The sequence below is a fragment of the Sebastes fasciatus genome, chromosome 10 (assembly GCF_043250625.1).
Source record: "Sebastes fasciatus isolate fSebFas1 chromosome 10, fSebFas1.pri, whole genome shotgun sequence".
Taxonomy (NCBI): Eukaryota; Metazoa; Chordata; class Actinopteri; order Perciformes; family Sebastidae; genus Sebastes; species Sebastes fasciatus.
This window is the reverse complement of record NC_133804.1, coordinates 28,178,008-28,193,426: the sequence shown is the minus strand read 5'-3', so window position 1 is coordinate 28,193,426 and position 15,419 is coordinate 28,178,008. Positions and strand designations below refer to the sequence as shown.

Here is a 15,419-nt window from a genome sequence, read left to right as displayed (position 1 = left end):
TGTAGCATTAATTAAATGGTACAACTCAATATAAAGAGAGCGCATCAGGTGATGTTTCACAGAGCTGAGCTGCACTGGCTGGATGTGACACCTTAAAAAAAAAAAAAAGAGAGAGAGAGATGAGGAGAAGGAGGGCGGATGAACACTAGAGTGTCTTGTCAGCGTATTATATGCCAGCCGGGATATCTAGCCTTTCAGAAGACAGGCCTCCCTTTGTAATAAAGCAGAGGACAAATCCTGTTATGGAACAGAGATGGGCTCATTGATGCTAGCAGCGGGGGCAGTGGGTTTTAATACCGCTCTCCCATTATAAATCCAGTTTATAGTCAAACCCCCGCATGGAGATAGCCACGTCCCGGCCCACCCCCGGCTCAGCCTTAATTACTGACAAGTAGGATTAAAACACAGGGGAGAATGGGAAGAGGCAGGGGGTACGGACAAAGTGCTGTGTGTGTTTGCGTGTGCGGTTTGCGTGTGTGGCTGTTAGGCAGTGATAGCGTTTGTTGGGCTTATTGGTTGCGGGTGACTAAGGGCATTGTGCATAGTGTGTCTGTGAATGTGTGTGTGTGTTTATTCTTAGTATTTGCTCCAGAGGGTTACCGGGCACATCTCCAGTACAGTGAATTACACACACACACACAGATAGAAGCAGAGGGATTTCTAATCTTTTCATTGGTTCAAGTTTCCGAATGAGAGGCACCATGATGTGATATCATTACTGCTAATAGATGCTGCAGAAAACACAGAAAAGGGAGGAAGAGAAAGACAGAGAGATCGATGAATGGATAGAGAGAAAGAAGTGAGAGGAGTGAAGTGAATATATGTAAAAGCAGCCGTATGAAGGAGTCACATATTAAGGTGGCAGGGGAGGTGAGCCATTTCATTTAGAAAGAAGTTACTAACACACACACTTCTTGAACTTCCCCTCTAATGAAATCAGGGACATCTCTAAACATTTGATTGAATGAGTCGTTTTTATAAAAGCAGCAAATTCAATACTGAGATCTGAGGGCGGCAAAATGTAATACGGAGGATGAAGAGGTAGAGTGGCAGAAGGGACAAAGAGGAGGACGGACTGAGATATGAACACTGGACATAAAGGAGATGGGGAAGAGGAGAGGAGGGCAAAAATGAAGAGTGGAAAGAAAAGGAGGAGGAGGTGGAGGTGGAGAAAGAGGGGAACAAGAGGGGATGAAGACAAGTGAAGAAGTTGGTAGGAAAGAAAGAAGAAGGGAGCTGATGGTGTGAGGAAGGAGAACACAAAGGGAAGTGAGTGAGGGGAATATTAGAGAGACAGTGGTCGAATGTAATGAAGTATATTTAGTACTGTACTTAAGTGCACTTTTGAGGTACTTGTACTGTACTTTATTAGAGTATTTCCATTTTCTGCTACTTTATACTTCTACTCCACTACATTTTGATTGACCAATCAGAATCAAGTATTCGACAAAGCTGTTGATGCTTTTGTATTTTTACTTAAGTAAGATTTTGAATGCAGGACTTTTACTTCTTACAGAGTGTTTTTACACTGTTGTATTGTTACTTTTACTCAGTAAAATATCTGAATACTTCTTCTCTCACTGCAGAGGAAAATGAAATGGGAGGAAAGAGTGACGGGGAAAACAGAGAATTGATGATAGGAGAAGAACGAGTAAGTGAGGAAGATGTAAAAAATAGGAAAGAAAAATGAGAGAAGAAATGTGAAATGGGATGCGCACACACGGCAAGGAGGAGGAGAGACAAAAGGACGAGGACGAACGAGGAAATCAGAGGTTACAGTCGCTCACGTCTGACAGAAAACAGAAGCAGACGAGGGCTTCAGATTAAAAGTTGTTGGATATTGGTAACTCTGTACTCAATCTGCGGAGCGGCGCTGCTGCCTGAATCCAATTTTAAAATGCTGATTTTGAGCCGTATTGCAGGAGTCTGCAGGAAATACAGAAACCCCTGCCACGTGATTGGCTGTTCGGGGATGAAAAGTTGAACGGAGAGAAAATGCTCGTAAAAGATAAATGGACTTCTGCGATTGTTATCCTGCTTGTGTTTAGAAATCCCCATTTTCTGAATGTTAAGTAGGGTCGATTGACCACACTAGGGCCTCTTAAACATGATGATCTGGGGAGGAAATCCCATTCTGTGCATGCTGGTTTGGCAGAATTCAAACCCCAGTGTGGCCAGCAGGAATGCAACCAATGGTCTGCCTCTCAGACAGCCCAACGGGATTATGGGTAGTCTCCCTTGAGATGTCGTGCCATTGCCTTGGCAACTGTGAGATCTCCTTCTCACAACTTAAATACAGACAAAAAGACATATACACACAGAAATCAAAGCCTCCTTCTGATCAATCAGAGAGGATGATTTCGCCATGTTGGATCACGACTGTGTGTGTGTATCAGTAACATCAGTGTGGAAGATTTCTCCTAATTAATCAAAGCAGATTGAACTATAGAGCCTAAACAAGCCTTTCTTGTGGTATTAATGAGGTTACCATTTCTCAAGTGTGTGTGTCTGTGTGTGTGGTGCATGCACATATTTGTCACTGTATCCATCTCTGTGTGTGTCTTCATGTGTGTGTGTGTGTGTGTGTAATGGCCACATAATTATTCACAGTCATGAAACAATAGAAGAGTTGGTCTCTTATTATGGCATGATTAGATGATCACACACAGACTCTGCTGCCATGCTCTGTGTGTGTGTGTGTGTGTGTGTTTGTGGCGTGTGTGCATGAGAATGAACATGTCTGTATTTACTCAGTTTGCATGAAAGTACAGTAGGCACTAATGCATCTCTGTGTGCATGTGTGTGTTAATGTGCAACCACAGAGTGCGCGTGTGTGAGCATCTGTAGTATATGTTAGTGTGTGTGTGTGTGTGTTGTACTCACAGTGTCCGCAGCTTGGGCATGTGGTTGAAGCTGGACAGGGGGATGAGGGTGATGTTGTTGTTGTTGAGGGTGCTGGACGGAGAAACAGAGAGAGGAGAGAGAGAGGAGAGAAGGGGGAGAAAAGAGAAAAACAGACTGTTAGAAAAATAAAACCCTGGTGCCACTTTTTGGTCTGGCGGTTTAAACTCTGACGCACGTTAAATTAAATTCTCTCCAGAACGCAGGTTCGAGTCCCCGTCACCTTTTCTCTGACCTCTCCAAACTCCAAGTTTGGGGATTTTTGTTTTAGAGTCATACTTGAATAAGTGAGTTTACGAGAACCTTTGTCTACGGCGGTGGTTTCCCCCCAATGGGGTCACAAAATGAATTGTGAGGGGGATAATAGAAAAGCAAACGATCAAAAACATATTTTGCTCCACCAAAATAAGTTTTTAAGGCTGTTCTGTAATATTTTTTTTGTGGAATACTGGATAGTTTTATCCCTTCAAGTCCTGGAAAATTATTTAAATTAAACAATCTGGGAAAGGAAAATCACTCATAATAATGAGTAAGACAAGGGGCCAAAGAACGTATTGCTTTGTTTTAAAAAAAAGCTTTTTTTAAAAAAGTGGACATAAGTCAAACAGGTTGGAAACCACAGGTTTCCTGGTATTTAAGCATTACATTCACAAGGCTTTACCATGTGGTTATTTCATATGGACTATTTATTTATTGGAATTACCAGAAAACATGTAATATCATGCTATATATCGTTATCGAGATATGAATAAACCTATATCGTGATAGAAGATTTTGGCCATATCGTATGAATAAAATTGACTTGATTTGAATTGAAATCATACAAACATCACTGGTACTTTGTCAAACATCATCAAAACTGAAAAACACTGCATTTGCAGATTCTGACCTTCTGTTCAGCTGTGTGCCAAGTCATCACATCACGAGTTTAACTCATTGTTTATTGATACAAACACACACACATATGAACACGCACACACACACCCATCCCCTTGATCTGTGCTTCTTCCATCTCTAACTCATAAGCAGGTCACTGCTGTCTCTGACTATTAGCTCTCTCATAAACTACACCCTGTCTCATATGTAGTATCGACCTGAAGCGGAATGAAAAACAAGGTAGACTGTCATTACAACCAAACACAAACACACACACCAGCAATCCCACTCAGTGTGCTGAAGAAACCCAACGCCTATTGATTCTCTGTGATTTCCATGTACAGAAATGAGAGCAGAAGAAGAAAAAAAAAGCAGGAAAGACAGCTATTCCATCAAAGGGACGCACAGGGGGATCAGATTGCATTGACAGACTCGAACAAGCTGGTAAAGCTGCATATACAAAACACTGGAGAGGTGGTGGTGGTGGTGGCTGTGTGGGGGGGGGGGGGAATATAGTAGAACACCAGCAGGTCCCTCATGACTGAAGTAGTGCACGTAAAAATAACAATACAGCACAACAACAAGACTGGACAAAGACATACAACTTATATTATGTGGTCATAATGCAGTGAGCACTATGTGAAAAACAGAGCAAATCCTTTAGTTATTATCCAGAGAGGTACTGCAGGCTATAAATAAGGCTCGGCCTTTTTGGTGTTTACTCATTTTCACCTCACCCTTTTATGTAGACCAATAGTTTCTTTTTAAATAATACATCCACAGAGCTTTTAGAAAGGTACTGAATAAAAGTATGGCTTTTCCTAATATAATATATATATATTTATATGTTATATATGTTTTGTTTATCTCTGTGGAAGATATCAAACATTCGGCTCCCACTTCTAACAAGGCTTTTGAGCCAACTGTATAACGACGTTGGTATTTCTGTGTCGTCTGCTATCAAGTTGCCGGTTAGATTAGTGTGGAAAAAACCGGATAAATAGCTGAGTTTGACGGTAAGCGGCCGGCTCCACTTCGATACCAATCCCAAGTGCTCAGTAATAAAAGGAGGCTGCCTCTGCCATGCCTGGCTGCACTGACACTGCTGTCTCCATCGGGCTGCAGAATAAGTGAATATTTATCATGGCAACAAGTGACAACTGACATTAGCACATATTAACTGTCTTAGCTTATTCGTCCAAACAATAATAACCGGTAAAATTACAATTCCACATATTTAAACAAAACCAGCAACAACTACCAACAGCCATAGTCCTTACAACCTTAACCGTAACTGTTGGAACAAGTTTTATTTTGTTTCTGTCGAGTTTGAATGAAGTGTGTTTTACGATGTTCTGCCGCTGGAACAGTTGATCTCCCAACTAAAACTGCGACACATACACACACAGACACACACTTAATGTGGGCTTATAGCTACATGTGCAAAATGATTTCATTACTCTACCACGAAAGATTCATCACTTGACATGACTGTGTGTTTGAGTTTAACTCCGCTCAACCATAAAATATGCAGGATGTTTAACGATCTGGCAACCACTTGTTGTGAAGTGAATGCAATGGAACGGGGGAGGGAGAGTGCGACATCTAGAGGCAATCAATGTTATCAATAGCACCTTTAAAACAATGTTCACCCTAAAATGTTTCCTGATACACAAGGACACCGACAACTGAAGTTTAAAGAAGCTCTCAATGCAACATTTACACCTCAGAAATTGCCTCCAGGATAATGCAAATGAACTTCTGATCTTGTGCCAGATGTGCAGATACACGAATACATGGATAAATTTGAGCTGCGGATGATGACTTTAAATCATATTTTCCGCCGGATCTTTGTGTAATTGAGTTTATCTTTTAATCAAGCTTAACAGATACATTTACAAATTGGTTTGAGCAGAAATATAACAATATACAGCAACGATAATGACCTCTCATTATAACTAGTGAGACAGTTCAAATGGCTCGAAATCAGATTTTTACAGGAAAAAGTCAACACTGAAAAGGAGAGTAAATGAGAGATCCTTGTTACATTAGAAATCCAAGGATTTCTTAAATTTATACTGCAGTATAATTTTTCTGGTGGCTTGTGGGAGCCAACATCAACACGAGCCAGTGCAACCATTTGCTTTGTTTTCATGGATCATTAATTTCACTGGATAGAAAATAGGGCTAGTTTACTTTACATATCACCCGAAACCTTGTGTATTCAAAGAGTCATTGTTTCAGGACGAATGAAGACGAAGCGGTAATTTTTTATAAGTGAAACCCATTCATTTTTCACGTTTGACAATGTGTTTTAAATGCTTTCAGACAAGGACAAGGTCGGCTTTCTCTCTGAAAGATGGCCCAAACTCAAGATGAGAGAACAGCATCTGCAATATGTTTGTGCCTAAACACACACTGTGACCACGGCGAGGGGGTTTGGATTTCGCCGACGAAAAATCAAGGATGGTTTGTTTTACGCACTGTCGTCACAACTGTTGAAAAACGGCTCATTACCGGGGGTTTGCTGTGTTTTTACTAACACCCACTCAGCCTTAAAATAGACTGTTTTTGCTTCACTCTGTTGATGTTACTACTTTTCTTTCTCTTTAATTCTCTCTCCTTCCGATTCTCTTTCTGCATTCGCCTCCCTTGCCAGTACAGCCTCAGTGGCCTTGGTGGACGGATAAAGTTTCACACTCACTCTCACATACACACACACGCATTAGGAGTGCCGCTATGGTCAGCCCTGTCAGGGGTGATTCCACCCAGTATATATAATTTAATTGTGAAATAACAATAATTTCCCTCTGCAATTTCCCTGTCAGTTATTCTCCCGCTCACTCCGTTCAACCCCGGTCCACATCTCTCTGCCTTAATAAAGTAGCAACTGGACCGACTTACGCCAAGATAAACACTAAAAACATCATTTAGAAGTCCACAACTATGTTTTATATTGTGGCTGTTTTTCCCCAGCTTATTTTGCACCGCCTCTGGCCATGGCTGCACTCTTAAAAAATCCTAGATGCTCTTGCATTTGAAGTGACCGTAAAAAAAAAATTGCATTTTGGCAAAGATGGGAAACGTAGCAGGAAGTTCACAGTTTAACATTGCAAAGATTTAGTGGATCCAGTTAGTAAACATCTTGTGTGTCATCCAGTGTCATAGTTTGCATCATTTTGTGCAATTACTAAATAAATTTAACTGAAATTAACTTAAAAACAACTAAAATGTCCTGTTCTCCCCAAGAAACATAAAGATAGGATGAAAAAAATTGAATTTTTAGGTGCATTTTAAAACTGACAGAAATTTTAGATTTTTTTTTTGGTCTCACGGGAAGGCGTATAAATAGCACAACATTACATGGACAGTCTGCGTGTCATCAGTACGCATTTTAGCCTTTTCGCCTCATTTGTACGCCACATAAACGTCTGCAGTTAGGTTTAGGCAAGAAAACCACTTAGTTAGGTTTAGGAAAAACGTCATGGTTGGGCTTAAAAAAAGTAAGTAAACTAAGTAAAATATGTACGGAATCAACGTAACACAACTACGGAAAACACGTCACAAATATCATTAAAAAACATGACAATCATCACGTGACAAACGTCGCTAACATAACTTACAAAACAAAACACCGGTCAACACTGGTCTCCTGGTTAAAAGTCCAGTGTTTGTTGGATCCATCCACCTCACCACCCACCCATCATAAGTGGTCTTTCTCGCTTGTTATACTACGTCACTAACTCTTACCATAGTATTTATACGCAGATGTGTTTACATTGCAGTCAGTCCAGCGTACACAGCATACAAATGACACGCTGAAATGAAGAAAGGCATCAGACGCTAACGCCTAGCACATTATTGTGGCATTCATACACCTTTTCATGCTAATGGGCTAGTTAAGAGCTGGCAATGAGTGCACCTGTGAATTTCCACAACATTTGATTCAAGTCTTTGGTTTTACAGTGCAAAGTCTCTGACTGGTCCAAATGGGGACTTTCCACTGGGTTTGAACTCCACCTTAAGTCTGTTTAAACTTTATAATCCTGCAGCCTTGACAGATCCCAACACACCATGAACTGGACTTCCACCACAAAATCACACAAACTGGAACATTGGCCGCGTTGTAGTCGCGGTCCCATTTACAAATGTTTCACAACTGATGTTATCTGGTTAGGAAAATACTTTGTGTACTGAGTATTAGCATCCGCTGTTGCAGCTGTTTCCAAAGTGACGTTATGCTTTGACTGAGAAAGAAACTTATTTTTTCTTCTGTTTTATGGCTGATTTTTTTCTATGTTGCTTCATATTCTGAAGCTGTGTGGAGCCACAGAGTTAAAGATTTTTAGGTGAAATAGACTGGTCAAAGACACACAGATGTCTACTGTATATATATACATTATTGGATGTTACTCTTGTCTCCATGGGAGCCAATATAAAAGACAAGATAATGAGTCAATATGGGATCCAGCGTCAACTTTCTTCTTCAAAACTAGGAGTTTGTCTTTGTTCTGTCATTCATTTTAAGTTGTTTTTTTTACTCCTCTTCTTCTTATATCTACTCCTATCAAAATTTAAAGCCCATCATATATAAAGATTTTAATACAGATTTAGCCACAAAGCCCACATTTCACTGGAAGCTCGCTGCCCTGCAGATTAATTATTGGAGAAAAGCCTGTTTGAAAAAAAAAAAATCGCATTTTGTTTTTGCAGTCACAGTAAAAAAGAGCTCAAGGACTAGTCCAACACTGTTTGCGACACACAATGTTTCTATTACAAAATGCCTATTCAGCTCTATTTCTTCCTTTTTAATTTTAGATAGGCTGCAGTGACCGCTGCTGTGCTACTGCAGGATAGATCCATGATCCCTGAATGTGTGTGTGTGTGTGTGTGTGTGTGTGTGTGTGTGGGCGCTATACTTTAAAGTGTGTATTCTTGAGTCAGCATGTACAGAACATGCTTACGTGTGTGTCTGCATGTGAGTGTGTGTTTTCGATGCAGTGGTCTCTGTGTTGCAGTAAATGGGCCTCTGCAGTCAGTGATGGAGGAGACTCTTTAGAGGCAACCCACCGGGGAGATGCTATCGCTTGTGTTTGTGCGTGCTGGCATGTGTGTATGTGTGTGTGAGTGTCTGTGTGTGTGTGTGTGAGAGGGAAAGAGAGTGATGTTATCATATGTGTCTTTGCTGCAGCCTACACACTGAGGTCAAAGCCTTACTCGTCAATCTTTCCTCCTTCATACACACACAAACACAGAAGCACACACATGCTCAAGATTAACTGGCTATTTGCTGCTCTACTGTTGAGATCCTGGATATTATTTCATAACACATATCTGATCTAAATCTAAATCTATTGGCAAGTGGTGTAAATGTAAATGTAAAGGCTGTTGATATACAAGGTGGCTACAGTGGGGATGAAGCCAGTGAGGTTTTTCTGTATTCTACATGCTCACCAAAGCCTTGTGACCTTCAAGTCCAAAGCTCATAATTTCATTTTCATCCCAAGTGTTCTGTGTTTTCTGTCAGAAGAGACAATCTGGTGGTTTGTGATGTGAATCATAAGGTCACAGCGTTGATCAATATGTCCTTTAACATCTGTTTGTCCTTTTCAAGTCCCATTGAGTGAGCTAAATGTAAACGTTTGTCTGATTGGAGTTCTGTTCAGTTGTATATTGTATGTATTTGCGTCTGGCTCCGCAGAGTCTGAGCTGTTACTTTGTGTGTGTCTCAGTGTGAGCGTGTAATAAAGTGACTTTTCTATTAGTCTCTATTATGTTCAATCAGCCTTAACAGACACAGATCAATACACTGACAGCATGTCTGAATTACTACAGCCACTAAAACACAACACAACAACGTAACTTTATGACTGTGATTACAACCAATATTGACTTCACGTTCAATACGATTATTCTCTCTCGTAATCGCTAACATTAGTTATGGTCTTGTGAAAAGGAACCGGGCGATAGAAGGCCTCTGAATTACCAAACACGATGTAAAACGCCTCGTAAAATGTACATACCGCGGTATTGAATGGTCATTTTAGTGTTTAGTACTTTTATTGTACAATACATTTCTGATTATACGTCCGTATAACAGTGTGTCAGACAGTTGCTGGTATTCCTTTTTCAGGATAAACCAAAATGAATATTAATTACTCTCTTCTTGTGCATGAATTTTGAAAAATTTAAATGCTGAAAAATGTTAATTTTCTTCAATCATCTTGGATTATTGGACTTCACTTTTTTTCCAAGCACAGATGTCTCATTTCAGACAGTCCTCCTGGGTAAAAACCTTCTGGTGCACTTGGACCTTTACTCTGAAATCTCAAATCAATACTCCATTGTGGGAATGAAACCACAAACTGAAAGCACAACAAAGCCGTTTTATGACCCTACTTACAACTGCATTGTTGCTACGATTGATCCGACCGCCTCTAATAATTGCAAACATTATATAGAAATCTATGATGTGACAAAACAAAGGTTCAAGAAACACATTGTTTTCATCAGGGTCTTTTTAGATGAATACCACAGTAGTGCTTCTGACTAATTGTGTTGGTTCAAGGCGGCAGCTGCTTTACAAGCACACTGTTGTCCTCCAGCACCGGCTCCTCTAACATCTATGTGCTGGGAAGGTGTCAGGTGTCTTCATTGGTTTCAGTGACTCATCATCATAAATACCAGGTGCCAAGGCAATTAACAAGCTAATTGGTTAGAAAACTGGCAGCTGGCTTGAGAAGCAGGATTTAGGCCCAGTCACAGCAACATTTGAAATAGCAAATTATTCCAGCAAAATCAATTAATTTCACTGGAAACACCTCCATCAGTGGATTTGCCTGCAGGGGCAAAGGATAATACGTGTGATTCTTTTGCATCAAGTTCATTTTTGGTAAACTTTGACACACTTTTTATTCAGCCCTACTTTGTCAAAGTATAAACAAAATACACCGTTGGAATCATCTGATTGACCTCATAGTCTCTTTAGCAAGGTTTGTTTCCCCGATTCAATATCTCTTTATTGAATGACATGATGTACAATCCTGCCAGTAGATCTATTGTGACTTGGGATACCTGTTAACTAGCAAATATATTGTTTTATTACACGGCTTTGTTGAATACTCAATTCTGATTGGCCGATCACGCCGTTCTACGGTCTGTTATTTCTTTATAGCAGACCGTTGCTATGTATAACAGACCGTTGCTATGGATAAAAGATCGTTGATATGGCCGCAGTTCTGATGTTGGACTCTGGCAGACCGTTTTTTTGTGTCAAATTATTGATTTCTTAAGTAAGTAGCTGTGTAATAAGCAGGATAATGTACAGCTTTGGGTCATTGTTGTGAAATAAACCCCTTCTGGGCGATGCAAGACCCCAAGACGCTCGTTGTTCATTATCCCGTTGTACATGTCTCCAACTACAATAGTTCACCAACTAGTCCTTATGTCACCAGGCCCCCTAGCAACGCCTGTTTAATGACGATGTTTGTAATATCTTCATTATGCCTTTTTCTGGTGTGACTGGACTGTTAAAGCTCATTCTCATATTAGTTACATCTTAGTATTAATTGCAGATTCTCAGTTTCGCTGGTAGCTTGTAGAAAAAGACATTTTCTTTCGCAAGTAGACTGTGGACATGTTTTCTGTAACCTTCTGTAAGCCTTCTAGTGATATACTGTAAATCCATCTTAAAACATAAAAAATACATATTCTTTCTACCTCTGTGTTATTTTTATCTCGACTCCACCACAGTTAGAGCTTGCTCAGTAGAGGCAGCCAATCCCTAAGAATTATGTTAGCAGAGACCCTCTCTCTAGACATTCTTCGTTCCATCAAGCTGCTTCAATAAACCAATAGAGAGCAATGTTTTAATTTAAATTACACAACTAACTTACTCTTACTTTTGAAACCTCTCATTCTTTGTCTTCATACTTCTGTAAAATCAGCTCATGGTTTTTGTAACAGTAGCATGATAAGTTCATGCCCCTTCTCTGGAGGTTGTTAAAGGTTCTTGTGGGAAATCCCTAACGTATGTAGGAATAGATAGAAGGAAAAGGACAAAAGTATAGAAAAACGGCATTGAATTAAATGTGCATTTGGTGCTTGTACTTTTTATTGGTTATTATTTGGCGTAATTAATGTTCACAAGGAAAATTCAAGACCTCCAGCTAACCTCCAGCATTCAATACATCATGTGTGTAAAAGCTAAATAAAAGGTACAGGAAAGGTTATGCTGTTATTAATGTTATCAGGTTAAATCAAGCTTGCATGCATGTTTTCTAAATTGAATCTTTTCAGGATCGAAATTGCAATTCCAACGCTGTGACTGAAAAATATATTGATTAGAAAGATTAAAAACGGGGCGAACAGCAGACAGGGTGGACGGGTTATCGCAGGTGTAAATTGTATCAGAGAGGAATGTTAATTGTCATTCAAAGCAAGTATTAAGATAAACTGTGAAGCCGGTGCAGGAGAATGGGTGACAAAAGGTTTCAATTCATCCAATGACTGGGAAGATCCTTGAGTATAAAATCTATTTTTAATCTGTTTTTCTTTTAGCATTGATGTGCAGCTGAAGCAGACCACTGCCAGAACATGTACAACATACCACGTGCAGTTTTATTACTCACTCAAAAGAACAAAATCTAACTGTCAAATGGCACAAACTGAAACCTCAGGAACCAGGCTATTTATTTTACATTCTTATAAAACTGTGTTTAATCACTTAGCCTGCCAGGATTTACTTGTCAGTTAAATAAGTGACCTAAAAACCAAAGACTGTAGAAAAATATAAACATGCTGTCTGTGATGTCAGGTTTTTGAAGGAAAGTTTGGCAGCGCCGCTTTTTGAGTTTTGCAATTGGCAGCAGTTACTGGAGCCGGACCATTTGGGCAGGTGGATTTGACGTGGGTCAAACCACCTTACAGTATAGCTACCCAAGGGGCTGATCACATCGAGACGCGTCGCTACAGTCAACAAATTGCACTTGGCAAAAGGCGTCGGGCAAAACGTCGGGCTGATATGCCGATGGAGCGAGACTATGTGCTTAACAAGGCGATCAAATGTGGTCTCTCTCTCTCAAAGACAGTAGCCTACATGAAACTATCACAACACGAGATATGAATTCCCCTTTCCCTCACACAGTCCAATGGCACGTCCACGGCATCAAAACAGGAAGGGAGTGATAAAGTAGTAATATCCACCTGTGTTAAGTGAGTGACATTGATGAGCAGTGTTATTTTTGAACTTTTATGTGCATTAAAAGCTGCTAGAAAAACACGGCAGGCACACCGTACTATAGGAAAACAATGGTTTTGCAGGGGACACGTTTCTAGTGACGCGTCTCAGTGTGATCTGGGCCTTTGTGTGGTAGCAGAGACACCTCATTCAAACAAACATACACCTTTCAAGGCCTAAATATTGTCGTCAGTTACCACTGAGACACACTTTAGAGGAAAGGAAGTTGGGCTGATTTGCTTGCTTGACTAGAGTTAGATGAGAAGATCGATACCACTCTAGTGTTTATATAATAAATATGGAGCTACATCCAACAGACAGTTAGCTTAGCTTAGCATAAAGACTGGAAGAGGCCTGTCCCTGCAGTAACTTCCTGATGTCTTGTCAAACCAGTGAGTTCAGCGCATAACCGCCCTGTAAAACCAAAAAGTGTCACTTTTAGACTTCTAACTGGCTGCTGGCAGTAACTTTCTATTTACTGTACACATAGCGATAGCAATCTTCTTATCTGTCTGTCACAGATTATTACTTTGCTCTTCACGGTTCATTCCAACACCAAAATATTATTTTAAAGTTTTTCTTGAGTAATGAGGAATGTGTTCTTCTGCAGTTGTTTTTATTTTTTTTCTGTGACATGAGCTCTCACAAGAATTTATTTCTCGGAGAGTTTTTCCCACACAGACGCTGAAAAGAGGCCAACTATCGAAAGGCCTAAAAGGCTCTTTATGAGTTGTGTGAAGAGCCCTCAGCATCTTCCCCGAGGCCTCATTACAGCTCTAGTAGAGGAGGTAAAAGGGAAACGCACGGACACTTCACTCCTTCAATCACTCATTTGTTTAACCCCTTCACACGCAGCATTCACCCGTTCACTGCGGAGAAAGAGAGCCGCTAGGAGAGGTTACGTTATCACTTAACCTCTTCACTCTTTATTCACTCCTTCACCACCAGAGAGACGGGGGAGGGGAGATATCTCTCTATAGGTAGATCTTAAGATAAACATGTGTGTGACCGCTTCTATACATGCTTATGTGGGAGACTGGACGGCCGTATCCTGTCTCAATGAGGCAGACATTGAGACTCACTGATCCCTGATGTATTCAGTCATCTGAGAGTCACACAGTGGTGCAGCACGACGCCATGCTTCTGTATATACGCTGGAGTGTATGTACATGCATTGCTGTGTGCTTTGTTCATTTGTGTGTTCAGCTTAGTCGAACGAAAAGGCGTATGTATGACATGATTATTCGCAAGGCATTTAATGTGCAATAAGAACGCTGTTCTTGGTTTTGGCGTGTCATTTGTACGCCAAGTAGTCTGTACTGACAGCAATATAAAAGCATCCACGTAGATATGCCACGCTCAGAGCTAGTGACTTAGAATAAAAAGTCAGGAAGACTGCCCGGTGGGTGGGAGGGGAGGTAGATAGGTCCAACAAACACAGGACTTTCAACCAGGAGACCAGTGTTCGACACCGGTGTTTTGTTTTGTAAGTTATATTACGTTTGTGACGTGTTTTTTAGTGACATTTTGGAAGTTTTTTCCCTATGTTACGTTGTTTCCGTACTTATTTTAGTTTATATACTTATTTGAAGCCCAACTATGATGTTTTTCTTACATTAAACTAGGTGATTTTGTTGCCTAAACCTAACTGCGGAGTTGACCATAGCTTTGTTGCGTGGCGTACAAATGCCGAACGAAAAGCGCCGTACAATTGGAACGTGAAAAGCCTTAAATTCGTCCTCAGGACATGTGGAATGTCCTTGTAATGTCGTGCTATTTACACGCCTTCCCATGATATCGGGTTGGTGTGTTAGCAGGTAAACTAAGGGTTTTCAAAGATGTGTGAATGAAAGCTTGGGTGTCTTTATATGTGTGTGTGTGTGTGTGTGTGTGTGTATATATATATATATATGTATATATATATATATACATATATATATATATATTTATGTTTGTGTATGTGTGTGAGGTTTCTGAAGCTATGAGACACAGAGACACAGAGAAAAGAGCGGGATATGCGAGTGAAGGCTCCTTCATTCAGTGTGTCTCTTTTGATCAGGAGATCTCAGCTTGTAAGTTGAAGTGATTTTTGACCTTGTTGACTTTAACAACGAACTCTAAAGGTCCATGAGGTCTGTAAACAGGCTTTAAGGGTCTTTAGGTATAAGAGTTAAGGGCTTTTAGTGGTTGAATTGTCTCATATCTGAACTTTCCCACGGGGTTTAATGCCTGCTTTGCTGCTTCACCCTGGCAGCCTGGTGTTAAGTCGTGTATGCCTGAGTGTTTTGTTTTTGTGTGTATGTGTGTGCATTTGTGTTGTTGCAAACATATATGTGTGTATGTGAGCGTGCGTGTGTGTGTGCGCGAGCGAGCTAGTTTAATGAACTCTTGAGTGTTTGCACAA

At 40.4% G+C, this 15,419-nt stretch overlaps 1 protein-coding gene across 2 annotated transcripts in view; it reads right to left on the bottom strand.

Annotated features, from left to right (window-relative positions):
* The window catches only part of slit3 (slit homolog 3 (Drosophila)), a 303,920-nt gene that overhangs the window by 89,736 nt on the left and 198,765 nt on the right, over positions 1 to 15,419 (bottom strand). For both annotated transcript variants that reach the window (XM_074649244.1, XM_074649245.1), the window contains one exon: positions 2,884 to 2,955. In XM_074649244.1, the coding sequence (XP_074505345.1) occupies positions 2,884 to 2,955 (72 nt within the window). The remainder of the gene's footprint in view (positions 1 to 2,883; positions 2,956 to 15,419) is intronic.